Source organism: Chaetodon auriga, chromosome 15 (assembly GCF_051107435.1).
Source record: "Chaetodon auriga isolate fChaAug3 chromosome 15, fChaAug3.hap1, whole genome shotgun sequence".
In the NCBI taxonomy this organism is placed as follows: domain Eukaryota; kingdom Metazoa; phylum Chordata; class Actinopteri; order Chaetodontiformes; family Chaetodontidae; genus Chaetodon; species Chaetodon auriga.
In genome coordinates this window covers 9,465,922-9,490,707 of record NC_135088.1, presented here as the reverse complement: position 1 = coordinate 9,490,707, position 24,786 = coordinate 9,465,922, and the positions used below count along the sequence as shown (strand labels likewise).

The 24,786-nt window shown below is 40.9% G+C and overlaps 3 protein-coding genes across 5 annotated transcripts; 1 reads left to right on the top strand and 2 right to left on the bottom strand.

Moving 5' to 3' along the window:
- Positions 1 to 449: 449 nt before the first annotated feature.
- LOC143332432 (sorting nexin-12) lies at positions 450 to 6,763 on the bottom strand. Of its 2 annotated transcripts, none has more exons than XM_076749851.1 (5): positions 6,400 to 6,763; positions 4,449 to 4,544; positions 3,931 to 4,055; positions 3,590 to 3,693; positions 450 to 1,327 (listed from the first exon to the last, which is right to left on the bottom strand). In XM_076749851.1, the coding sequence occupies exons 1-4, from the start codon at positions 6,553 to 6,555 to the stop codon at positions 3,591 to 3,593; spliced, it is 480 nt and encodes a 159-aa protein (XP_076605966.1). In that variant the 5' UTR covers positions 6,556 to 6,763; the 3' UTR covers positions 450 to 1,327; position 3,590. The 2 variants fall into 2 exon arrangements, with proteins under 2 accessions (XP_076605966.1, XP_076605967.1); XM_076749852.1 differs by having other exon boundaries at positions 450 to 3,034; positions 3,603 to 3,693.
- A 296-nt stretch (positions 6,764 to 7,059) lies between these two features.
- On the bottom strand, positions 7,060 to 11,261 carry LOC143332428 (cytokine receptor common subunit gamma-like). The gene is made up of 8 exons (XM_076749848.1): positions 11,142 to 11,261; positions 10,464 to 10,554; positions 9,524 to 9,696; positions 9,235 to 9,368; positions 8,929 to 9,094; positions 8,637 to 8,742; positions 8,415 to 8,472; positions 7,060 to 7,978 (listed from the first exon to the last, which is right to left on the bottom strand). Exons 1-8 carry the CDS (start codon positions 11,206 to 11,208, stop codon positions 7,733 to 7,735), a joined length of 1,041 nt encoding a protein of 346 aa, XP_076605963.1. The 5' UTR covers positions 11,209 to 11,261; the 3' UTR covers positions 7,060 to 7,732.
- A 3,436-nt stretch (positions 11,262 to 14,697) lies between these two features.
- On the top strand, positions 14,698 to 24,621 carry LOC143332522 (sodium/hydrogen exchanger 6-like). Of its 2 annotated transcripts, XM_076750082.1 has the most exons (17): positions 14,698 to 15,101; positions 15,866 to 16,065; positions 16,352 to 16,429; positions 16,684 to 16,760; positions 16,900 to 17,012; positions 17,232 to 17,337; positions 17,891 to 18,019; positions 18,774 to 18,915; positions 19,158 to 19,263; positions 19,792 to 19,880; positions 20,244 to 20,357; positions 20,507 to 20,618; positions 20,863 to 21,016; positions 21,106 to 21,136; positions 21,243 to 21,328; positions 21,562 to 21,667; positions 21,864 to 24,621. In XM_076750082.1, exons 1-17 carry the CDS (start codon positions 14,825 to 14,827, stop codon positions 22,182 to 22,184), a joined length of 2,241 nt encoding a protein of 746 aa, XP_076606197.1. In that variant the 5' UTR covers positions 14,698 to 14,824; the 3' UTR covers positions 22,185 to 24,621. The 2 variants fall into 2 exon arrangements, with proteins under 2 accessions (XP_076606197.1, XP_076606199.1); XM_076750084.1 differs by lacking the exon at positions 17,891 to 18,019.
- The last annotated feature ends 165 nt before the right edge of the window (positions 24,622 to 24,786 follow it).

The following is a 24,786-nucleotide window of genomic DNA, read 5'->3' as shown; positions in this document are numbered from 1 at the left end:
TGTAAGTCTAGGGGAGAGTATTAAAACATTAGTAATGCTGGGAACAGCCGTGCTTCTTTCCAAAGGGAAACATTACGCTCAGCCGATCTCAGCACAGCGGTCATTTTCATACAGTAACGTCCCGCGCAGGCCACAAGTACAAACTGTGGTCCGACTGTTTTAAACAATGTTTAAAACGTAGTAAAATCTTTATGTACAAGCTGAAAGATTTATGCAAAGAATCGTAAAATCTCCCCCACAATTTGCAGTTTCCAACCTCCTCATGTTCTTTTTTTCCGTTTCACTGTTAAATTAGGTCATCCGCCAATCTGCGGCCATTCATCCCGCACCCGTGACTCTCTGATCTGTTTCTCAGCGGGATGCACCGATCACACACTGACAGGTGAGTTTCAGTGAATTTGCTTCTATTCCTCCTCCTCAACACTGAAAAGAGACATGCAGACATGAAACAGCAGGCAGCAGGAAATTTAATTGGTGGACAGAATTAACAAGGAAGTTCCTCGTCACCCATAGTGGAACTGCAATGATAACATGTATTAATACACATCACAATAATATTGATAGAAAGAATTAAACAGCTGAAAATAAGCGCAGAATAAGCCTTATTTCAGATCAATAAACCAGATGCTGATTACGCCTTTAAACAATGAAATATTGTTCATATAATGAACCTCTTGTCACAGTGCTTAGATATGGTTATTTACCTAACTTAACATTCCCAATAGCTGATATGACAACACACAGCCAAAGTGTAGGCATGACGATGCATCCAAGACGGCAGAGTTAAAACAATTAATCAGGAAACAATCCTATCTAAGAGCGTGTCCGGAACGTAAAACTTTGGGGAAAATGTTTTGAGTGGAATGGCATGTCACGGGCTTTCTCATGATGCTACATGTGGCTCGACTTTGGGAGCGTTTACTCAAAATCACATCTCCGCTATCGAAAGAAAACTAATCATAGCAGGAAATTACCCTCATTTTCAAAGCTGATCAAATCAATTAAAGACATTCAGAAAGCATAATCATTGTAAAAAACAAACCAACAAAAAAAAAAAAAATCTAGCTATGACAAAATGACAAAAGGATATACGGAACATGTTTTCTTTTTCGCTGATTACTGAATCAAAATAATACAGTTTGTGGAATGACTGAAAGACACAACATCGAACAATTTCTAGATTGGATCTCTTAGTTTTTGTCCAGGAGCGAGAGTTGTGTTTTCCCTACAGCGTTGACACTCATCAGTTCTGACATTTCCACCAGCTTTTTAAATGACGTGATGTAGAAATAAATGTACATGGGGCGGGTGCAGCAGTCTGTACTGTCTTTGCAATAAGAGAGAGAAAGAGACAGACAGCAAACATGAGAAATAATATACAGACATGATCAAGCTTTTAGTGGATTCGGTCAATGCGCTGAGACTGCTGATGCACCGACTAATGCAATGGCACAATATCAGGATATTATTCACAGAAAATACACAACATGAGAAATGACTGTGGGTCCATACAACTGCTAAACCTTTAAACATGTGCAGACTTTCTATATGTGTTCTTGCATTTTTTTTTTTTTTTTTTTTTTGTTAGAGGAGGCAGTTGCTTGGCTGTTACAGTCAAAGAACAGGCTTACAACACCGTGGTGTCTAAAATCACTTTAAAATAAGCATGTTCTTGTTTTCTGGAATGGAAAACAAATATGCAGACAGAATGAACTTTAGCTGTACACTTGTTAAAAAAAAGTTCCAGACAAAAGTGTTGCTAAGTCCTGGAATAAAACTGGACATGCAGGTCACAACATGTTAAATCATTTTCTTGAAAAGACATTTGTCTCCATTAATGCATTTAGATTGACAACGCTTTCTGGGATGTTAATTGACACTTAGTCAGTGAGTCAGGCAGGTAAAAGAAAAGATGACGGCTCTAATACCAGCGAAGCATGGTACAATACACAGGACTGCATGCGGCTTTCATGAGATGGTGTCAGAACTGAGCAGCCATTCCCTGAGCTGAGGGGTTACTGTGGGTCAGGCTTCACCAGTTAGCATCATGCAGTGCAGATGATTCTATCACATGTGTCAATTTCATGTTTTTTTTGGCCATGATGCTATTGGTGTGTTTCAAGACTTGCCTGTGACCAATGTGCAGTAAGTGTAATGCATGTATGGACATTAAATTCAACCCATTTAGTTCATGAGACAGTTTATGTCTCATGAACTATAGACATTGATGGTAGACTCAGACGAAGAGACAGTTAACATAAAAATGCAGAATATATCAGTATCTGCTTTTCAGACACAGGCTTATCCGTGTCTGAGAAAGATGAATATGAGGAAGTGAGAATCTGAATCAACAGACTGTGCAACACGACGGTGATCAGAGGCATGTAAAGTGAGCTGTCAGCGAGAGTGACACACACATATATTGCAAAGAAAGCGTGCAAATTTGCCATGCAGCCAATGATTAGTGCAGTTGATAATGGCGATGTCTCAGAATTAGTTTGAACAGAAGTGTTTCAAAAACAGCTCTAGTCATTGGTGACGTACAGTACGTATTCCCATTAAACAATAGTTCACATGATTCAAAACACTAGTGGTGGTGGTGGTTTGTGTTTCCACTGGTGGACTGAGAAACTTCTGCGAGCCAGTTTTTGAGAAACAGCTGATTAATTCCATTGCACTTGGGACCAATTCAAAACTTTCAACCACAAATGAGATTTTACAGTCGTTTTTCTCTACATGCAGAACTGGCTTGCAGGATGTTCTTCCCTTTGCAACACACCATGATCACTCCAACATGTTTTGGGGAATAACTGGTTGTTTTATGTGACAACCAGAGACTATGTGTGGCACACTTACAAGGTAAAATGACAGATTGCAGTCAGATCTCTTGTGATTATATATGGTACTGGCGTTGTTTTCCTTAAGTATTTGTGAACTATCGCCTTTGGTCTTTACAGTGCCCATGCAACCCCCTTAAACTTCCAGAAAGCTCTTGAAGACAGGATAAAGTAAAGCAAACTTACTTCATTCATACCTAAAAAAAAGCAAAAAACAGGAGAACAAAACATGATCAGTACTCTCATTTACAGTCTACATGTACTCCTATGGTACACATTAGCGCAAACACACATATTTAGCCATCATTCTACTTTATTCACATTATATTACAATCATAAATATATGACACCCAGTGGGGAGAGACTGAATGTATCGTACATTACTTTCAATCCTGAAAATTGCGATTGAGAGTCAAATTTTCACGATACAATCACAACTACTGAGGGGTGCTTTCATTATAGTACAATTAGAAAACAAAAGCACAGAGGAGAGAGGAGTCACAGAGTTGTTTGCGACATTATAATGTCCTGAATATATAGCAGGAGAACATACTCTAACTCCATGATAGAGAGAATATGAATTTACAACGATATACACAGACAGAGACAGAGACAGAGAGAGAGAGAGAGAGAGAGAGAGAGCACGAGAGAAGCAGAAAGACAGACGAAGAGAAGACGGGAGGGAAGAGAAAGGCGAGAGACAGTCCAATCTACACCCCCTAGTTTAACCCCCACCAACCTCCCTTAGTAACCCTAGTGTCGTACTTTTCCAGGAATGTAGTTACGGTCAATGCTTTCCTCTTGCAGAAACATGTGAAGACAGCGCTCGTTCTGGGCCAACGGGTGACCTGCAATTCTACAGAAACAGACACACACAGACAGACGGACGAACAATAGACAAAATTCACTCATTTTAAATGCTGCTCGTGGAGGCTGGTGAAACGCAAACGAGGATTAGTTAGTTGACGCACAGATATAGATTAGGTTAAGCCGTGTGTAGGGCTAAACATCTTTGGCAACACAGTTTTACATTTGATTTACACCTGCAAACAAAAAGTATACATTTCATCTTAAAGCTGTTGAATTGACTGACCTGTTGATGAACTGCTCCAGGCCCAGTCGCCGCTCCTCAATGAAGGACTCCTCAAAAAGGCCCTCATCTCCACGGAATGGCAACAGTCTCTTCAGGGCTTTGCCCGGCAGAGATGGTACTACAATCTGAAGGCGTCACGGGTCAACACAAGTAATAAGAAAAATGAAAAATATGCCACCAAAATATAAACTTCAAAATCCATACTTGCTGTGCTGTAATGTCAAAACCACAGACATTCCCATCAATATATCTGAGCTGCAGCCAAGTCATAAACTTATTCAGAGCGGCAGTGAAGAGACATGGGAACTCTGAACTAGCACAGTTAATAAGGAGGACACCACACACCTTGCATTTTCATTTGCCATATTAACACAGAGAAGAAAACCTGCTAGTGCTTACTTTCCATGACGATATTATTCCACTAACACGGTCATTTATCAGATCACTGTAATTATTAGTTTGCGCAAGCCAGCCTGCTTAAATTATTAGCCTGAAGAATATCATTATTGCCCACTCACCTTACTGTCTCTTTCCAGCTCATTCTTTAACCACTCAAAGTCACTGTATCTTCTTCTCACACAGGAGTCCTTCAGCTTGAAAATGGGAAGGTTTGTCTACACAGATATGAAAAAAAAAAGCCACTGATTAATTCCACATTCATTGATTTGCATACAATCACTGTTGGAAAGTGAGAAGATGGGCCGCTGAACAATCAACAACCGTCATGCCTGAGTGCTGAAGGTATAGTGGAAGTGCTTTAAGAGGGCAAAGGTGTTAGGTGACAACAACAAATATCTCTCACCACTATAATCAACTTATGGATTCATTGTTTTAACACTGGTTTTATCTGGCCAGAAATGCTGTGTGTGTGTGTGTGTGTGTGTGTGTGTGTGTGTGTGTGTGTGTGTGTGTGTGTGTGTGTACTGTGCTACTGTGCTAGCTGCTGAATGAGAGAGTCTGTCGGCTCAGGGGGTGTACTGGAGCTGACACGAAAGGAAGCACCTAACATTACCAAAATGAACATCACCAACGAACATGGTTACTGTTAGTACTTACAGCTGTTGAGCTAGCATGTTAGCATTGAGGAATTTTGGCTGCACTTTCACTGCTATTCGTGTTCAACTAGCTTGCCAAAGCTTTAACCATATATCTGCCGAGCCTTGTGGAGGACTAGGCAAGGCCATGCACAAGGCTAGGCAAACAGGCCAACCGATCATTTAATTTGGTCTGAATGAAATAACTGCATGGGTTTACTACAGACCTGTTTTGTCAGAGCAGTGTGCAATTGATCTGAGTGATTCATTCATGAAGTATCTTTCAGTGTTTCAGTGGTTCTACAATGCTTTCCAGTGAAGGTTATCTGGTTTGCTTTAATCTGTCTGTAATTTTGACACATCCCCATTTGGTTATGCAGATTTACAAAAACTGCCTTAAATTAGTTGATCTCCACTGAGAAACAACAGAATCATTCCAGGAGATACACATGGATGAGTCAATGAAAGTGTTTCAAGGTATCATGATGGGTAAACTCTCCTAAGTGACAGCCACAAATACCACAGAAATACGGCTCGCTAGTCAAGACATGCCTAATAAGTTGTTATTACGCAATTACAGTGTTTGCATAAGCTTCCTTAAACTGTTGTCCTTAAACTTAGCTGTGTCAGGGGTTTTCTGTACCTCACTTTTTCAGGCTTAACTGCCTGTATCCAAGAGGAAGTTCAACTTACGAGCTTCTCCTCACAATTTACTACTGTTATTGTTCGTGTTCTCATTATTCAATAAGGTTTAAAATACCAAATTAAGTAACAAACTTTACGGCTAGCCGTTTCACGCGTTTCCATAACCACCGACATTGTTAGCATCCCCCATGTAGGTTAGCTACGTAATGTCATGTTGGCGTTTTCTTAAATGTCAAAGTGTGACGTTACTGGTAGCAAACGTTAACCGACGAACGGTAGTAACGTCAGTTTGATGTTAACTTTGTCGACAGTCGTAGTTACCTAGTTTGTCGACAATGCGGGCAAGGCTGTATTAGTCCATACTTTGTTGACAGGGAATGTCTCAGCGCTGAGCAGTTCAAAGACATTCAACTATAACGTTGACTCCACACAAGGAATAAGTCTTAAAATTGTAAATATGCTTTCACTACTTATGCTGGAAGATGTTGGTGTGTTCACAAAACATGTGACTATATAACGACCTTGGTAACTAACTATATCAAGCAACATCTAACGAAAACACAAACCAGGCCGGAGATAATCCCCAGTCCTTGATTTTTAGTGGCGCGCCATCTTGAGCTACTCCAAGCCCCTAACGTCAAAGCCCCGTCCGCCCCCTCGTGTTGACTTCAGCACAGCGGCTAAACATGCTAACTGGTTAGCAACAACACTAACGTTAATTACCAGTTAGCTTAGCGAATAAAAGCTAACGCCGCAACAAGCTGTTCGGGCATGCGGCTTTAATACCTACCCGCATACGAACTTCGTAAGTTGTGTACCGGTTCCGTCCAACTCCAATGATTTGTGGATCATAAACGTCTATTTCCAGAAAATTGCTGGGGGGGCCATAAGCATCCGTTAGGTCCTGGGGCTTAGAATTCAACCGGCGAGTGTCGGCCACCGACATCTTGTCGGGTTGTAATTTTTGGACGACCTACAGCGAATTAGCGTCGAACCAACTAAATGCACATTAAAATCTTAAATCTCATCTGAAGACATCAATTGATTGCGACAGCTGATTGGTCCAGCTAAGGAAGTAGCTGACTTGTATCTCTCTCTTCTTGCGGGGGTCAGCCGCCCTGCGCTCTTCCCTTCTTGAATCTGAAAAATGCGTTGAGTCAGTTCCGTACTGTGTGGGACGCTCCGTGCTCCCTCTAATGGACAGTGGGACAGCTGGACAGACCAGACTGATCCTGGTTACTCTAATATCAATCATTACAATTGAATAAAGAGAGTGACAGTGCTTTTAACGTAAACAGGTAGGTATTTATTTATGTGAAACTTGAATTACAGCAAGGGCTGCGCAGCTGAGTCAGTCTTGTTATGACAGATATAATGGATGTTGGACAGAGACACTAAAATACGTAAATAAAAGTAGGCTGCAAAAACAAAGATGTCCATGCAAAAAAAACAAAAAAACAAAAAAAACATTCAAAGATATTAAGATAGGTCACATTCGGATCGACAGGAATATAATACAAAGATTCTGATGCTTAGATTAAACTATCATGATATAAGTATCAGATCACCGCATTAGACCACATTATCATCAATCAATCAATCAATCAATCAATCAATCAATCAATAATAAATGATTTACTAATGCTTTGTAGATCAATTGGAAGACTTCAGAAAGAACTGATTTTGAGTTGCCAGGTTGTGAAAACTCCCTTTGGCTGGGAATTTGGATTGATTGTGCTTCTTAAGAAACTTTGGATATCATATTCCTCAGACACATATATTTAGCAATATATTCACTTTTTTCACAAGTAAGTCTGCAAAACAGCAGAGTTCAATGCAGCTGAACCGAACACTCCTCACAATACTGCACCCATATTTTCAGTCAGTAGAATTGTTGTTGGGTTGTGAGAGATTAGAGGAAGTGGACATTTGAAACTGTCTGATATGTAAGGCAGACTTCAGTTGATAAAGGGAAAACTCTGTGATACACTAAATATTGGCCATACACAAATTACCCATTTTCTGACCCTAGCAGTCACACAGGAGATGTGTCAGTATAAGAAGGTCTTGACTGTAAAGTTTTGGGAAACTCAACCCAGACTGAGATGCCTTCTAACAGAAACCTACTCCTCCTCAGATATGACAAGACCTGAGGAGGTGGAAGAGGAGCAGGGGGAAGAGAGGTCCGGCTCGTGCGCAGGGATTAAGACGGAGCAGTCGGTTTGGTCGGTGGTGACGGAGGAGGTGGAGCTGTCGGAGCTCTTGCTGTCGGACTGGGACACATGGCAGTACTCGCGGACAGGACAGGCACGCTCATTGTAGTTGGTCTTAAAACTCTCTTTCAGGCCTTTGGAGAGTTGAAGCAAATCCTTCAAAAAAGAAAAAAAGAAATGCATGACTTGTTTTGTTGTCACCTCACATGGTAGTACATTTCTGTCACTTGGTATTCCACCCAGTGGGACTTTCATCGGTTGAATGTGGGTTCGATAGTGGCTCGATCTCTCCAGCTATGAGTCCAGATGCTTGACATTTTGTTCAGTTTGACCAAAGAATTTCCCCTTAGCCTCAGCGGTACTTTTTGTTTGAAGCACTAATTAGAAAATGCAACATGCTAAACTAAGATGGTGAACATGAACAACACCAATGCCATGACTCTTAAATTTGTCATTTAATTCTTTGAATGACTGCATTTGTTTTTGACAATAATTTTATTTGCTTCCAAGTAATAAAAGGTCGTTTGAATACAAATCTTTTGTGTGACTGGGAATTTCAGGGAGACGGCACAAGGCTCTGCATGCTACTAACCTGGATGTCGTGGGAAATGGACGGCTTTGGAACCACGGGGATGAGGATGATTCTGAGCCTGTGTGGGAGTAGACACATTTTCACTCTTAGATGATCATAATAACAACAGCTCATCTACATCATTCTTGTTTCCTGTTGCTTTTTAGCACGGCGGTTGAGCGAGGTTAGGCACAGGGAAGCGTTTGTACACATGATTTACACGCGACATACGGGCCAACTCACCTTTCATTGTGCAGCAGCATCATGACCAGCAGGATGATTGTGAGAGCGCCCAACACGTAGAACACTGGGGTCCACACAGACATTGAACCATTCATTTGATTAGTGTCTGTCAGGTGGAGAGAAAGACAGAGGTGGCTTGTAATTTCTTCATAATCTTGCACCGTTACTGTAATGTGCACATGCAGAGCAGAAGATGCATATACTTTTATACTGATGTTTTACACGCGTGCTTATAGGATACACTCATTTACCAACCTTCTGGATAAAGGACAAAGACACTTGGCAATTTTACCTGTGCTGTTATTGGACCCCCAGACCACAGGCTCACTCCAGTCACTCCAGAATAAAGAGTCTCCACAGGTTTTCACCAATTTACTCCGCACTTGCAACTCATACTGAGAACTGCTGGAGGGCAAGTTGATGCAGTAACTCTGCACCCCAGTGCAGACTCGATTACTCTGTGCACAATGAGAATTAGAAAGGGAGTTAAGAAAGGAGATGGGTGCGAGTGAAAAGCAGAAACAATAATAAAGGAAAGAATGAAAAAGAAGGATCACAGATCGAAAGGTCTCTTGTTTTAGTTCCTCAAATTGCCTACATCCCAATTCGTGTTTTTGGTTTTGTAGCGAACGTCACTCTCCACACAGCTTGAAGCAGTCTGATTCCAGTAAAACCACAGGTTAGAGTCGGATCCCATCTTGACAGTCAGGTTTGTTGGTGGATTTAACTTGACTGGAGATGACATTCAGTAACAGAGAATAGAAAATGTGATGAGAAGGTGTTAGAGCAGACATGCCAGTGTATTTCCATGTTTTTTAATAGCCTGATTTTATGTGAAAGCTTTTAGATTGAATCTAAAGTGCATAGTTAGGCAGAGACAAGCATACCTTTTGATTTAAGATCATGCTCCATCTCAAATGTTTTGTTGCCATGTACCAGTACAGTGTAAAATGTGTAGAACCTCTTGAGTCTGTCCTGATAGGGTCGGATGCATCCAACATTCATGCTGTTCTCCGACAGATAAGTGGTGCACTCAGTCTTGTTTTCATCATTGTGGAACCTATGTAGAAATCATCATAGAGTAACTCACACACAAAGCAAAGTATGTAGCCATATCAGCTGTAATATAATGAATCACTTAATTGCTGCAGCAGGATTGTTGGGGAGTTGGTCATGAAAGGCTGCATATCCCATCAGCCTGGAGACAGGATTAACTAAATGTTTCTGTTATAACAAGTTGTACTTTGGAAACGTTTTGTCTGTAATTTGCTAAAATTTAGCAAGTAGGGCCCATATGTATCCAACTTCTGAGTTACACAAGAGTCACTACTCTTCACGCAGTGTGAAGAATAAGACTTATCAAGCAACTTACTCCTACATACTGTGCAGTGAGGTCTCTCCTACGATTAACCACGTACACTCTGAGCAGGAACAGCCAATCAGGGACAAGGACTCACCCTACACCTGCCCCATGTTCACTCGTTTATAAACCTACATTTTGCTTAGTGATGGGCTGGTCTGCAAAAACATTTGTGGTTTTCATTTTTTGAGAAAAATGTAATTCTGTAATTCTAATGTCACCACTAGCAATTAACATGTTGAATTAGGCGTCATCAGGGATTTAATTGTTATCAACTTAAAACAGCTCTGACTGGAGCTTTCTTAAATCTAACAGCATTTTAGGTCTATAGAAATAACATGTAGAGCTGTTAAACATTGTTAAGTTTGAGAGTAAACGTGAAGAATTTCGACTTTAATCTCAACTTCAGCTCAAAATCTTACCCTTAACAGTATGATCGGTTTGTTAAGGTTACTGACATTACTCACCAGCTGGAGAAGGTGTAATTGACCTCTGGAGTTCCCTGCTTATTCCAGGAGCAGTGAACATATTCCAGATGCACCACCAAACAGTCCACATCTGTCAGAGACACAAGAGGGTTTAGACCAACAGTTTCATGATGAAAATGAAACAAAAATAATTTCGGTGACACATTTATAGACCTGCACAAACAGCAATGCACTAATAGCAGTCCACACACACACACACACACACAATGAGGAAATGGCAACGCCGTGACGCCGAAGGGGATTCACAAAAAGATGAGTGAAAAATGACAGTTTAATTTAAAATAACAATCCCAGGGATTGATTATTTCTAATATTAGAGCCCAATCATTTTCAATTCAGATGTGCCATCCACCTCTTTGGTTTCATTTTTGGTAAAATTGTCAAAAATGTAGTTAAAACCACTCATACGTTATGTACATAGTAAAGATTTCTTGTTTTTAATCGACTATTAACTAACACTAAACATACAAAATGAATGAACAACAAAGAGAGCTTCATATCAGGAGAACCAAGCGTAAAACAATATGACTCGATCTGCCACTAAGCCACTGAATAACTGCTCAGACACATCCAAACAGGCAAAAAAGCAGCTATTATTAATAACATGATTTGCCTGTAATTCAAAAATGTGAACTGTGAGGTTTTAAATGTTCTTACCAGGTGGTTCTTTGGCAAACACATGTCCCGCCAGACAGATAAGCAAAAGCAGCCTGATCGGCATCATGGAGCAGAGAAACAGGATGCTGTCAGCTCGCAGGTCTACTTCTACATCTGAGTATCAGTGTCGCATTTGTCATTTCCCTGATTGACTGTCACGAGTTTGTTTCCTGCCAACGGAAGCTGACAAAGTATTAGGCTGTAAACTGACATGATACACCAGCAACTAGGCCATATGACTTTAGACTTTAGACTGCTTCCTTATTGATCCCAATCTGGGAAATTGTTTATGTATGTATGTGTGTAAAATAACACAATTTATAAACATTTTCAAAATGGAATGCAGGTGAAACCAAAAGCTACATCTCTTTGGTCATGTATCTGTTTAACAGTTATATAAGGACTTTATTAACCTCTGAAAGTGTAGTTTTTAAAGTGAACAAAGTGGGTTCCTTTCTGCATACATTAGATATGTGCATTTGGTCACGTGCTGGAGTAACTATAGCAGAATAGCAGAGCACATTGAAGTTTTTTGCGCCAACAACTTAAAGCTCATCGTGGTTTTGAAAACCATATCCCCGACTGTCAAAGTGCAAATGCATGCAGCAGCAAACTGCTTAAAAGTTGAAAGAAGCTGAAAGGTGATTTGTGTAATCACAGAACTCAGACCTGTACAACTTAGATCATTTATAAATTGGGGGAATAGAGCCACTGCAGGGGCAGGAGTTTGCTGATGCTATTGTGCTGACTTTTATTTCACTAAAATCCAAACCTGGATCCTTTTTTATTAGTTGCTTCCCCAGTCATTGTTAATGATTGATAAAAGGTGTGGGGTGAGGGGAATCAACTTTTTGGCAGAAGAACTACTGGATTAAAGGAACTGCTCTGTATCACGTGCTAAACATGAACTACCGTCAGATAGTTTCTTGGTAAATATGCTAAATATGTGTAAAAACAGGGATATCTATTCCTCTCTGAAACACCTCCTAAAAAGAAATATGTAGCTCTTCCGACAAAACAAGAACAGAGGTGGAAGAAGAGCCGGGGCTAGACAGATACTGAGGTTGAGGCCGATATCTCAGAGGCAGGTTTTTTTAAAACCCGGGGAATTGTATTGAATACAGTCTGATGACATGTGAGTAGAACAACACTGGCATTATAATCAATAACAGGAACTACAAGGATAATTTCAAACCATGACAAATGTATTGTAGGCCAACAGCCACTGGATAAAAATCTGCTGTGAACAGCATTAAATGTCAGATGAGCTCATGCTCGTCTGTTTTCTCAGTAAGACATTAACCATCTTAACCTTTCCACGGAAGAACGACAAACAAGAGAGAGAGCGCTTTCAGGTGTCTGACGAAATGTCAATACAACAGTTTGCTGACTTCAGTGTCCAAGATATCTGATGTTTCCACCAGAATGTGTGTGAGCAATGTGAGAGCATCAGTGAGCATGTTAAACTTACTGTATAAAGATGATTCACAGAGAGTAATGTTTTAAAAAAAAACATGGCTTGCAAATTCTGTTTCTTTGTTCTGTTTTCTTTCTTTCTTTTTTTTGAGTATTTGGACAAGTGTGTTACGTGGATGTTGTTTATGGCAGAATCAAATCAAAATGTGCACAAAAAAGTTTTGAACTGAAATAAAATCGAATGAAGAGTTGAAATGTACTCGGTGCGTAAAACAAGGGTCAGGGTTGGATTCGTGTGTCACTTTCTGTGCGTGCTGCTCCAAAATTGAGTTTTGTGGCTTTGGTTTCCTGTCAGAGGAAACAGTTTCAAAAATAATGATTGACAAGGTAAACCTTCAGCTAAAGTGTGTACAAAAACACACAGATATGTTGTTAAATGTTCCTTACTGAATAATCTGACTACCTTTATTTGAGGAACTTGTGTTTCATGCACTGCAGTTCTGGGAGAAACGATTCCTTCCAAAATGATGACTAAGATTCAAAGAAAGACACATAATAGCAAAATACAAGATGCTAAGATGTTACACAAAATGAGAACTGCACCGTGAAATTTAGTTTGCAGTGTGTTCCACAACACAAAGTAAGTTGACAGTGATCTTTTGCGAGCTACCAGTATTAGCAAAATAATAATCTGCTCAGGAACAAGTACTCAACCCCCATACTTGAGCTTTTAACTTGCCATTTGATCTTTGACGCCTCGGTCGACAATCGGCTCATCTCAGCTCGTTTCCAGTGAATCAGACAGGTTTTTTTTTTTTTTTTTTTTTTTTGTGTGTGTGTGTGTGTGTGTGTGTGTGTGTGTCTTGTTTTTTTTTTTTCTTTTTTTACATTGAAAATGCAGAGGTAGTTTTGCCTTTATCAGAAATTAAAATTAGCCAGAGATATAGTAGATGTATAGATATTGAGGCTGAATCTATATGCCAACATTGATAATGCATCAAAGGCATCCAAATTGCACCCAAAAATAAAGTTATATAAAAACCCTACATATGCAAAATATTAAAGCAGTTATAACAATTTAAATCAAATGACAGGCAAAACAGTGACCGTGACTGTAGATTCTTTGGATATTAAGCATTGCAAACTGTTCCAGTGACACATGGCTTAATACATTACTGATTTCTTCCTACCCTGCCTTGTTTGACAACTGTGTTTTTTCCAGAAAGTCATATTTTTGAACACAAACAATATGTTTTTTTATTTATTTATTTTTTTTATCAAAACTGTTATATTTGTTCACAAAGTTACTGAACTGCTGTATATCTGAACCTATCCTCAACCTTCAGCCTGGTGAGATCAGTGTGCATTTGATGTCTTTCTGAACAGTGCAGTGCTAATCATGCTGCTCTGTTCTGCACTAACTGACGCCTTTCCAGCTCTTTTTTGGCAGCACTTGACCAGATTACTGAGCAGTAATCCAGATGACACAATACTATGTCTACTGCCTGCAAGGTGCAACTTGGACTAAGACAAAATGAAGAATAAAATGAAGATTAGACCTAAGAAGGCTGCTAAGCAGCTTTGGAACCCTTGTTGGGCTTTCCTGTGAGCGTGATTCTATATGTGTAAGTGAAGGAGTACCTGTGTGTGATAACAGGCGTTTGTATATATCGATAAGACAGTCTTCTTAAATGATCAGGTGACACATGTGAAAAAGATTTAGAAAAGAAACAGAATAAAAAAGTCGGCCCTTAAACATAAATGTGAACAAGACATGTTTCATTTGAGATTGTGATTATGTAACATACACATACATTTCATCACTGCACTCAGTATTATCTGATGGGTAACAACTATATATTTCTTAGAGTTGCACAAGCTTTAGGCCAATCATAAATAATTTCAGAAAAAAATAATCATATTCTGAAGTTTTTCTTCCTTGTTTTTATCGTGGCAAATTGCTTGTTCTCTTTTTATTCGATTTTCCCTATATTTACTATTTGTTTCATTCTTTGTTTCGTATTTTTAATATTTCCCTTTGTGGATTTCATTGTACAATCTTGTGTAAGGACAACAAATCAGTCAAACCCTATGACGGATCGCTGCTGGTCACCTGCCACCTTTATTTTGAAGGACCGGAAGTTTTCGTGTTTTGATAACGGCTGCGGAAGAAGCTGTCATTTGTTCTCGTCTCGTCCAAGCTGTATTTTCCCATCAAAACCGGTATTAATTAAACGACAAATGTAACCGTTTCACAGAAAGCCACAATGGGACTTCCACTGAGACACTTTCTTGGCGTTAAACCGTCGAAAGCGCTCCTGTTGTTGCCTTTTCTGCTGACATTCGTGCTCGTCGGGAGCCAAGGCGAGAGCAATGCGATGGACAACGTCGCGACTGAGAGGATGGCTGAGGAAAGCCACCGACAGGACAGTGCCAATCTACTCATATTCATAATGCTCTTGACACTCACCATTTTAACGATATGGTTGTTCAAACACCGGCGATTTAGGTTCCTACACGAAACGGGACTCGCCATGATCTATGGTAAGACTACTAACGTTAGCTAACGTCTGTGTCAATCTGTTAACTCAACGTTGGCGTCCATGCTAGCTGGCTATGATGCTGTTAGCTTGTCAAACTTAACCAGTAAGCTAATTTGACAACAGTCGAGGTACGTGGAGGCTCCCTGTATAAGATAAATCAATATGCTGTTAGTGTCAGTAGTGTCAGCAGGTGTTATCATTTGTAATTAATATTATTCATCCAGTATTATATGTATTGTCGACATTTAACTACAAGGATTATGGAGTTGTCATTTAGACTCATTCGTCTGTCAGCTGTCAAAAACAATAGAGAACAATATTGGTAATGAAATACTGTTAAAATAGAAAACACAAGATTAAACTCATCATCACTATTGGAAATGAATTTATGTTTAAATAGAAAATATAAAACTAGTCTCATCATCACCTTTAAGTAGCTAGACACCTGCAGTATGTGTTGAGAAGCTGCTTTGATGAAGCCATTGAATGCATCATCTTTCCCATCGCTTTCAGAATAATTAACCTGACCCAATTAATATTCTTTGTAAAACCACAATCTGAAGCATTTAGCACACCCAAATAATTGAAAGCAGGTGTTTTAAATAGAACAACACTGTATATAACATGTGGAAGCTCTTAAGTATTGGAAGTACCTTGTTAACTTGTGTTTGAAAAGGGCTATATAAATAAAGGATGTTATGAATATTTACTACAGATCACTGGTTTACTGTCACTCCCTGTCTCCTGTTCTCCTCCTCCCCGAAGGCTTGTTGGTGGGTGTGATCCTGCGGTTCGGCGTTCATGTACCCCAGAGCATGAGCGATGTGATCCTCAGCTGTGCCGTCAACGCCAGTCCAGCTACTCTGCTGGTCAACGTCAGCGGGCGATTCTACGAGTACACTCTGAAGGGGGAAGTCAGCCGGGGCAAAGGTCACCAAGTGCAGGACGACGAGATGCTGAGAAAGGCAAGGGGATGAACCAATAGAGGATTGTGTGAAGGATGCAGCTGGTTGTTTTTGGTGTGCCGCTCTCACCCAGCATATGAAATAACCAGCTGGCAGGCGGCAAAAGCCAGAAAAATGTCTTACGGATAAACTGAAGAGTTTGTCTGTTAGAGATGAAAACCTCTGCAAAGGTTGACATATATCTAAACATAATGTAAAAATCTTGGCAAATTAAAGGAATTTATTACTTGAAAATAGGTGTATAACCATTTAAAACTTACTGTCTACTATTACCTGCTGTCTTCAGGTGACCTTTGACCCTGAAGTGTTTTTCAACATTTTGCTGCCTCCCATCATCTTCCACGCCGGTTACAGTCTGAAAAGGGTAAGAGGGTTAAAAGGACTGACGATACACTAATTATATGAATTAAAGAGTCAGATTTTTTAAACAAATAAGATAATATTATTTATGAACAGGCCTTGTTATTCTCTGCTGTATATTGGCATGCAGCATAATGCAAAGATGAAGTCTTTGAAATGTGATTTTTCACATGTGATATTTGTCTCAATTGCCTGCTGCATAACTACTCTTACTAGACAGACTCTATTTTGATAAATCTGTGTCCTTGTCTGTCTCAGAGACATTTCTTCAGAAACATCGGCTCCATCCTGGCTTATGCCTTCATGGGAACAGTTATATCCTGCTTTGTTATCGGGTAAGTCGATTGGTCCTGTCTGAAATGATTTAGTTTTTACCACAGTGCCTTATATTCAGACTCAAATGCAAAAAACAGATCGAAGATGTTGCCTAATTTTCCCCTGTTATGACTTGTACACATTCCTCTTTCCTCCCAGGCTCATCATGTATGGCTTTGTGTTCATTATGAAAGTTGTGGGCCAGCTGGGGGGAGATTTTTACTTTACTGATTGCCTCTTTTTTGGGGCCATCGTTTCGGCAACTGACCCAGGTAGGACGTGCCATAAAACATGGTTTCTAAAGTCAGATTTTTACTTAACATGCCTGTATACAGTATATGTCTGTATGTATGTTATGGAAGCACTGTGGCACCTAACACTTGCTGTTATTGGACAGCCTTTCTGTTGGACGGCTTTGTGCACTCCTGTCCTGCTGTGCAGTATTTGTGTGTCTTATACTCTTCAGTGTCTTTTTCTCCTCTGTGTCTCAGTGACAGTGCTGGCTATCTTCAATGAGCTAAAGGTAGATGTGGACCTGTATGCTTTACTCTTTGGGGAGAGTGTCCTCAATGATGCTGTGGCCATCGTCCTCTCGTCGTAAGCATTTATTACACGCTGCAGAAATATACACACACAGCCCACACAGCAATATGTATATTTCAAGAGTTATTAGTTTGCTTGTTCTGGTCAATACCAGCCTTCTGCTTTCAATAAAAGAATAAAAAAAAATCCACAGCTGCCTTTTTGTGCAAAAATTCATCCTTTGTTCAGCTGATGCTCATGTGAGTGCTCCAACAGTCGGAGTGAGACAAATCAAGTAGGTGTTTTGCAAAGGTAATCACTTTTTGGTGGGGACAACTGTAAGATACCCGCTAGAATTACTTTAGGAAGGGTTATTTTCATGGACGAATAACAACCAATAACTCTTGAAATGTGCGTACATATGTGTTGAAATTATGTGAAGTCATGCTTTAATTTCTAGTTTTTTGTCTGTGACTTGTACTGTAATGAGGCTAATTTTGGTAAATTCAGCTTTCTGTGTTGTGCATTGCACAATCTAATCATACTAACATCAGTCCCTGTCATTTCACTGCCTGCCTTCCTTCACCCATCCATGTCATTCGTCGTCCACCTGTACGTATGTATGCAGCGTTCTCCTCCGCTTGGAGAAGCAGGGTAGGCGGGGGGCTGGAGCTGTGCTCTCCCCAGGAGACGATAGCCCAGTCTGGCCAGAGGGGGTGGAGGAATGGCTGGGAGAAAACCAGACATTTACTCCCCGGTGGGTGGGTGGGTGGGCTGTTTGTGTGGTTGTGCTGGCAGAGTCATTGTGTTAGAACCTGATCATCTCAGCTCAGTGGATGTGATGCAGAGCTTTTACTTACAATGTAGCCTGGAACCATCACCCATTAGGATGATCACTGCCCTCCCTCACACCCCACTGCAACCCTTTCATATTCATTTTTCAGTTTTCTTTATTCTCTGTAGTCCCTGAAATGACCAGAAAATACTTCTTTTTTTCTTTAAGTTTTGTTAATCTGTTTGGGTAAAAGGTTTATTACTGCTGAATATGAACGCTGGTGATTTGCTTTCTTGGTCTTGAGATAATTCGGGCACTACTCCTCTTAAAGGGGTAGCATCTGAATTAGCTGCTCCTCTACTGATTAGTACAAATGGTTATATTGTGTTAAGAGATCCAAGAGCAATTTGGAATTAAGCACGCAAGACCCCAAATTCCTCCCCTTTATGACTGTAAAACCCAACTCCAGTCCATGTGTGTGAAGTCTTCGCTCTAAATTCATAGAAAATCAGATAAACACCTGGCTGGTAACATCAGCCATTATTGGATTTGGGTTGCTGCAGGTCTGATTTGATGCCTGATTTCATCTTGAGGATCTTTCTGTTTGTGTCTTTGTGTGAGTGCATGTTCAACATTTGTTCAGTTACCTTTCTGGATGTTTAGTGTTCATGTCCTTGTTTCATACAAATGTTTTTATTTTGCTTGTACTCTCTCTCTCCGTCTATCTGCGCCTCAGCTCCATTGTGGCGTACCAGCCTACAGGAGACAACAGCCACAGCTTTGAGGCCATGGCCTTGTTGAAATCCTTCGGCATCTTCCTGGGCGTCTTCAGTGGATCCTTTGCACTTGGTGTGGCCACTGGAGTCATGACTGCTCTCATATCCTTTCACCTGTCGCTTACAATGCCAATTTATATTCACCGGTGTGCAGAAACAGAGTAACACTACAGGGTTCAAAACAGTTTCCTTCATGGGCAGCTTCGAGCCATATTTGAGTCAGAAAACTGGCTGTGGCTGTCCTCGTGGGTGTAGCTTTAATTTCACATTTATACATGTCTGCGTTTCTGGTGTTTTGAATGTGCCGCCCCTTGTTTTGCTCCTTGACTTTCAGTTTTCGTCACGTGACCAAGTTCACTAAGCTGAGGGACTTCCCCTTGCTGGAGACGGCTCTTTTTTTCCTCATGTCCTGGAGCACGTTTCTGTTAGCTGAGGCCTGCGGGTTCACAGGTACACCTGCACACAGCACTCATGTGTGCAATCTAAACCGTGGCATCTCATTTTGACTTAGAATTAGTCTTAGGCTTTTGACAAACATGTGAATCCTGCCTTTGGTTGTGCGTGTCCAGCTTTATGACTCAAGGAGCTGAGAATAGCCATCATCTAATTTTTGGAGCAATGTTTGTCGTTACTTTCTTCATCAACGCTCCCATTCCACATAAAAAGTCCTGTCAGCATAGGACATGATTCAGCGTGTAACTTGGCAGGCTAATGTTGGCTAACGTTATCTAGCACACTGCAGATCTGTTTGGGCACAGACAACAGATGAAACACAAGAAAAATAAACTTACCGACATGTTGGTTCATTCGCGCTGCGCCTGCAGGATAAATAGATGGAACCGTGTCAGGACAACAAACACAAAGTATATCACCAGACTTTCCTTATAGTGCTGATTTTTAAATGCTTTTGGCATAATTCAATGTGTTTTTGAGTGATATTCAGTGGAGGTCTGTGTAATCTCTCTTTTGTCCACTCAGGCGTGGTGGCTGTGCTGTTCTGTGGGATCACTCAGGCTCACTACACCTTCAACAATCTCTCCCCTGACTCTCAGGACAGGACCAAACAGGTGACACGCAGTCACGTCTTTTGTTCCAGTCATGTTATAAAGTAATGAATCATTTTGTTGTCTCCATTAAGGATGAACTAGAAATCCTGCTCACCGTTGGTCACTTGTACTCACTTTATTTAGCTGTAAATTTTGCCAGATTTTTGGTTTCCAGACTTTTTGGGTGTGCAAGAAAAGGTTTTAAGATTTTCTTGTGGTCAGAATTAAAATTGAATTAAAATGCAAAGTGGTTAGTAATACGGTGAATGTGGTTAGCACGTTTTTCTCTGTAAATTTGAGAACCCAAGGTGACGTGAACGCAGTGTGAATTTTTCCGTCGTTAGGTTTCATGCAGTTGTTTGTTGTGTGTCTCTTCTCCATCAGCTGTTCGAGCTGCTGAACTTCCTGGCTGAGAACTTCATCTTCTCCTACATGGGTCTGACTCTCTTCTCCTTCCAGTCGCACGTCTTCAACCCCATGTTCATCATTGGAGCCTTTGTATCCTTTACTCCGCTCGGTGTAAATGAGACACTTGGAGAACTCAAAGCCTTCTTGGATGCTCCAGAGATGCTTATTTTCCATCCCAGCTCGCCCAGGCTGTATAACCTCATAGTGTGTTGTATCCTTGACCCCGCTGCGTTGTGTAGATTGCTGTGTTTCTGGGCAGGGCGGCAAACATCTACCCTTTGTCCTTTCTGCTCAACCTGGGCCGCAAGAACAAGATCGGATCCAACTTTCAGCATGTCATGATGTTTGCAGGTAACCCCATGTCAACTTCTAGACCAGCAACTCCTACACAGGCAGAGTACTTTTCTGAAGAACAGCCCCTACGCAAGCTGACATTTACTGTAAAAACTGGTCGATAATAGAAATCCCCTACATGTCTCTGTTTTTTTCTTTGAGTCGGAACCCATGGGGTCACTTCCTTTTAATATGCAGGAGATATAAGGCATTTGCGAGCTTTCTCATTCTCACACTGTCTTGTTTCGTTCGTCTCCTCCAGGTCTGCGTGGGGCGATGACCTTTGCTCTTTCCATCCGAGACACAGCAACTTACGCCCGTCAGATGATGTTTTCAACCACCCTCCTGATTGTCTTCTTCACTGTCTGGATCTGTGGAGGCGGCACCATGCCCATGCTGTCCTTCATGAGCATACCGTAAGGCTGGCCATCTGTTTCTGTGCATTTCATCCCCTCTGTTCAGTGTTTTTCTGTCTAAGTCACTGTCGCTACCTTTTCTCTCTCAGGGTGGGTGTGGACTCTGATCAAGACACTTCTGTAAGTAATTAGAACAGATTGAAATTTCTAATTTTTAACCCTGAGTGAAAATAAATATGTATTAGTAATGAAACAGTACCTCATTAAAAATTGCTCTGCTCATCAGAGTTCTGTGTTGGATGGGTCACAGCGGAGGAACACCAAACATGAGAGTGCCTGGCCCTTCAGGATCTGGTATAACTTTGACCACAAGTATCCTTTGAGCCACGGATCATATATTTAAGACCCTGTCTTCTTAAGTGTGGGTGCTGCTAGATTCAGCTTTGGACACCAGAGGGTGCTCTTCAACAAATAGCGCCGAGCACCTGTCTGCACAGGAGGTTTCCAGGTTCCACATTATTCCAGTTGCTGTATTTAAAGCACGTCTGCATTTGACTGTTGACCAATTAAACTGTTAACAGCCTTTGACAAAACTTCTTCTTCAGCTACCTGAAGCCCCTCCTGACCCACAGCGGCCCCCCTCTCACTGCTACTCTGCCTGCTTGTTGTGGACCGCTGGCCCGATGCCTCACCAGCCCACAGGCCTATGAGGTTTGGTCACAGCATTACGTCCTGTAGTTAAAGTAGCACTTTTTAAAGGCCCAATCAAGAACTTCTTGACCGTCTGAAATACATATTTACAGATATGATGGTGTCATATCCTCCTGTGATTGTATTCATCTCCAGCTCGTCACTCTCTTTGGTTTTCTTTTTTCCCCCTCCCCCGTTTTCCATTTCCACACACCAGAATGAAGGTCAGCTCCATGACGACGACTCCGACTTCATCCTCAACGATGCTAACGTGAGCTCCATGTACGCCGACGTCACCGTCAGCACGGATGCCTCTGGATCCCGCACCATCAACCGCAAGCGCTCCACCACGAGCACCGGGGGCGGCCCGTCCGACGAAGCTCTGGATCACGAGCTCGCCTTGGCGGAACACGAGGTGGCGATCAGGGGCACCCGCCTGGTCCTGCCCATGGATGACCCGGTGGAGCCCCCGACCACCGTCACCCTGCCCCCGCCACCCTCCCCGCCACGCTCCGACCCTCGCAGGCACAGACTGTGAGAAGGCTTGCGCTGTTTGTTGTTTTCAACTTCAAAACCCACAAATCATCTAACTTACTATCACAAGAAAACAGCATCTATTAGCTGATTTGTTGGGATTTTTGATTGAAACGACAACCTGCTTTTACATTACGACCTCTCTGTCTAACATGGTCTTAAATTAGTCTCAGCTTTGTGACAAACTTGGGGCGAGCTTGATTTAACTCACCGTTTGGGTGGATTACTGTATCTTTGAATGTGAATGCACTACATGTAAGGTAAGGTACTGTAAATCAAGTGCACCTCAAGTTTCTTAAAGATCATCCGAGATGCACATTTAGCAGCCGTCTGAGGAAGCTAAAAAAATGGGGCTGTAGTGTTTGCTCCTGAGTTTGTACTACTGTGGTGATAGGCCAGTGCTGTTATCTATGCTCTCTACAAGCCCTGACTGCCTCCAGCTGCACGGGGAGGTTCATACGTTTCATATGCAGTTGAGTCTTTTCTCTGTGGTGAAGCTGCTCCTGACTACAGGACCTGCATTTGTCTTGCTTCCTTCAAGTATTCGTAAGATGACCTACAGTAACACTAACATCTAGACTAGTTCCCTTTGCTGTGGTACGACTTACTCTACAGTGAAATTACTAATCTTCTCCATCCACAGACTGCTAAGTGTCCGGTATATCTGCCTCCTGTTCATTTGCGATTGGCCATGATGGGAGCGAGTAGATGAGGACATCGACCTCTGTGATGGAAGCAGCGTTGGGAGTTTTGAATCTTAAACTATCCTGTTGGGCCAAAAACCCAGTCTGCTTCCATCAGTGTCCAGGGGCGTCTCCATGATTTCAAAATTCTAGCACTGCCTGCCTCTTCTCTTCTTTTCACTTATTTGTTTATTTATTGAGCAAGGAATGATTATGTAATGTTTTTTTTTTTGTTTATTTATTAATTTATTTATTGTTTTGTTGTGTGACATTATTGATTATCTTGCCCGGTTCAAAAAAAAAAGAAAGGACTGCTTGATGGCGAAAGCACCTTTTCCTAAAAAAGCACTACGACTCTTCCCACATAAGGTACGTTGTACAGTAGGGGAGTCATGGGGGAGGTGGGTATTCATTCTTAACCATGTGCATGTTACAATATCTCCTTCCTGTACTGTAGCACATGCTTCTACTTTATACTTGGAAACTAGAGCTTCCCTGTGCGTGTATTTTACAAGTGTGTGTGTGTGTGTGTGTGTGTGTGTGGGTGATGTCTGAATGAAACTGTCCAAATCAACTGACGTGGTTTTTAGGGCTAATGTCTGTTTCTGGCTTTCCTGTCATCATCTGGTTTAATCTTCTTTCTAAAGAAAAACAAAAACAAAAACAAAGTAACTGCCGTGTCTTTGTGATGTTGTATCATCAAAGATGACTCTGAGGGCTGGCTGAACTGTTTTGAATTAAAGTGCCTATTCAGAAATCCAATTAATGTAGATTTGTACATATTTTGATTTGCTAATGTGCAGTAAGATGATCTTTTTTGAGTTTTATATGACACTAAACCCTTTGATTGCCATTGAATACTCTATTCCAGGTCTAATTAGCCCATTAAATGACTGCCTGTCGTGTAACTATTTGTTTTTTGGTACTGAAAAGTTAAAGAGAACAAGCTAAAACTCTGGACTTTCATTAATGGAAAATAACAAGTATCACTAATATTAGATCAGATTTAATCATTTTGTCAACAGTGTTGGTACTAAATTTGAATGCAACAATGACCTGGCGACCTATTTTAGGCTATTGATTTGCCAGTAAGGTAAAAGAAAAGATACTTCTAATACTGATGCAGCGTGACGTCTTTTTTGTTTGGCATCTCAGTGAGAGATATTTTGCAGAGGCATCTCCTTAGTAAACTGAGATCCTTGTTTGTCTGATTTTGATGACGGGGGTAGAAATGAATTCCTGGTTAAAGTCTAATTTTTCAAATGTGGAAATGTTTGTTTTGTGTTGAGCTGCACGAGTTGTCTTTTTCATCTTCAAGCAGTATTCTTTATATGAGTTTGTGCATAATCATCTAGAGATATGGACATGAGTGAATTAGCATTTTTTTCTTTGAGTAACTTTTGATTTTCTTCTGTTTAAATGTTACTGAACCATACAAAAGACACATCTGTATGTACTTTATGTGGGAATTTTGAGGAAACAGTTGTAATGTTATGATAGCAAACGCACCTAAACCTAAAAACCTGAACATGTTTATGTTTCTACCGTCTGTAGAAACTTATAATGACAGTTGTATTTGTGAAATGTACACCTGCATTAGGTCTAAATGTTTTTAAAATAAATGTGAACTTCTGTTGAGGAGGAAAAGAATCTCAGATTTAACAGATTTTCCCTCTGTAGTGCTGAAGTTATTAACAGTGTCTCCCCAGTCAGACATCTTGCAAGTGTACTAAAAAATAAAAATATTCTTGAAAATGACTTTGTCTCCTTCAAATGATGCAGTCCCAGAGTAACCTCTGTAGCCAGTTTGTTCCATATCATTAGGGGACTCAAGGAATCTGAATTTTCATTTCATTTACCATCTTTTCAAACATTCACACTTTAACATTATTACTTTTCACATCGATACTCAAGTACAATTCC

What these genes read in the sequence shown, in the direction of transcription:
- LOC143332432 (XM_076749851.1), bottom strand. Translation starts at nt 6,555, where the DNA reads ATGTCGGTGGCCGACACTCGCCGGTTGAATTCTAAGCCCCAGGACCTA. An exon ending in CTTACGAAGTTCGTATGCGG is followed by an intron (nt 4,545 to 6,399) that starts GTAGGTATTAAA and finishes ATATCTGTGTAG; the next exon opens with ACAAACCTTCCCATTTTCAA. An exon ending in CTGGAGCAGTTCATCAACAG is followed by an intron (nt 3,694 to 3,930) that starts GTCAGTCAATTC and finishes CTGTTTCTGTAG; the next exon opens with AATTGCAGGTCACCCGTTGG.
- LOC143332428 (XM_076749848.1), bottom strand. Translation starts at nt 11,208, where the DNA reads ATGATGCCGATCAGGCTGCTTTTGCTTATCTGTCTGGCGGGACATGTG. An exon ending in CCAAAAACACGAATTGGGAT is followed by an intron (nt 9,095 to 9,234) that starts GTAGGCAATTTG and finishes CATTGTGCACAG; the next exon opens with AGTAATCGAGTCTGCACTGG. An exon ending in GGGGTCCAATAACAGCACAG is followed by an intron (nt 8,743 to 8,928) that starts GTAAAATTGCCA and finishes TCCACCTGACAG; the next exon opens with ACACTAATCAAATGAATGGT.
- LOC143332522 (XM_076750082.1), top strand. Translation starts at nt 14,825, where the DNA reads ATGGGACTTCCACTGAGACACTTTCTTGGCGTTAAACCGTCGAAAGCG. An exon ending in GGGACTCGCCATGATCTATG is followed by an intron (nt 15,102 to 15,865) that starts GTAAGACTACTA and finishes TCCTCCCCGAAG; the next exon opens with GCTTGTTGGTGGGTGTGATC. An exon ending in TGTTCATCATTGGAGCCTTT is followed by an intron (nt 20,358 to 20,506) that starts GTATCCTTTACT and finishes TGCGTTGTGTAG; the next exon opens with ATTGCTGTGTTTCTGGGCAG.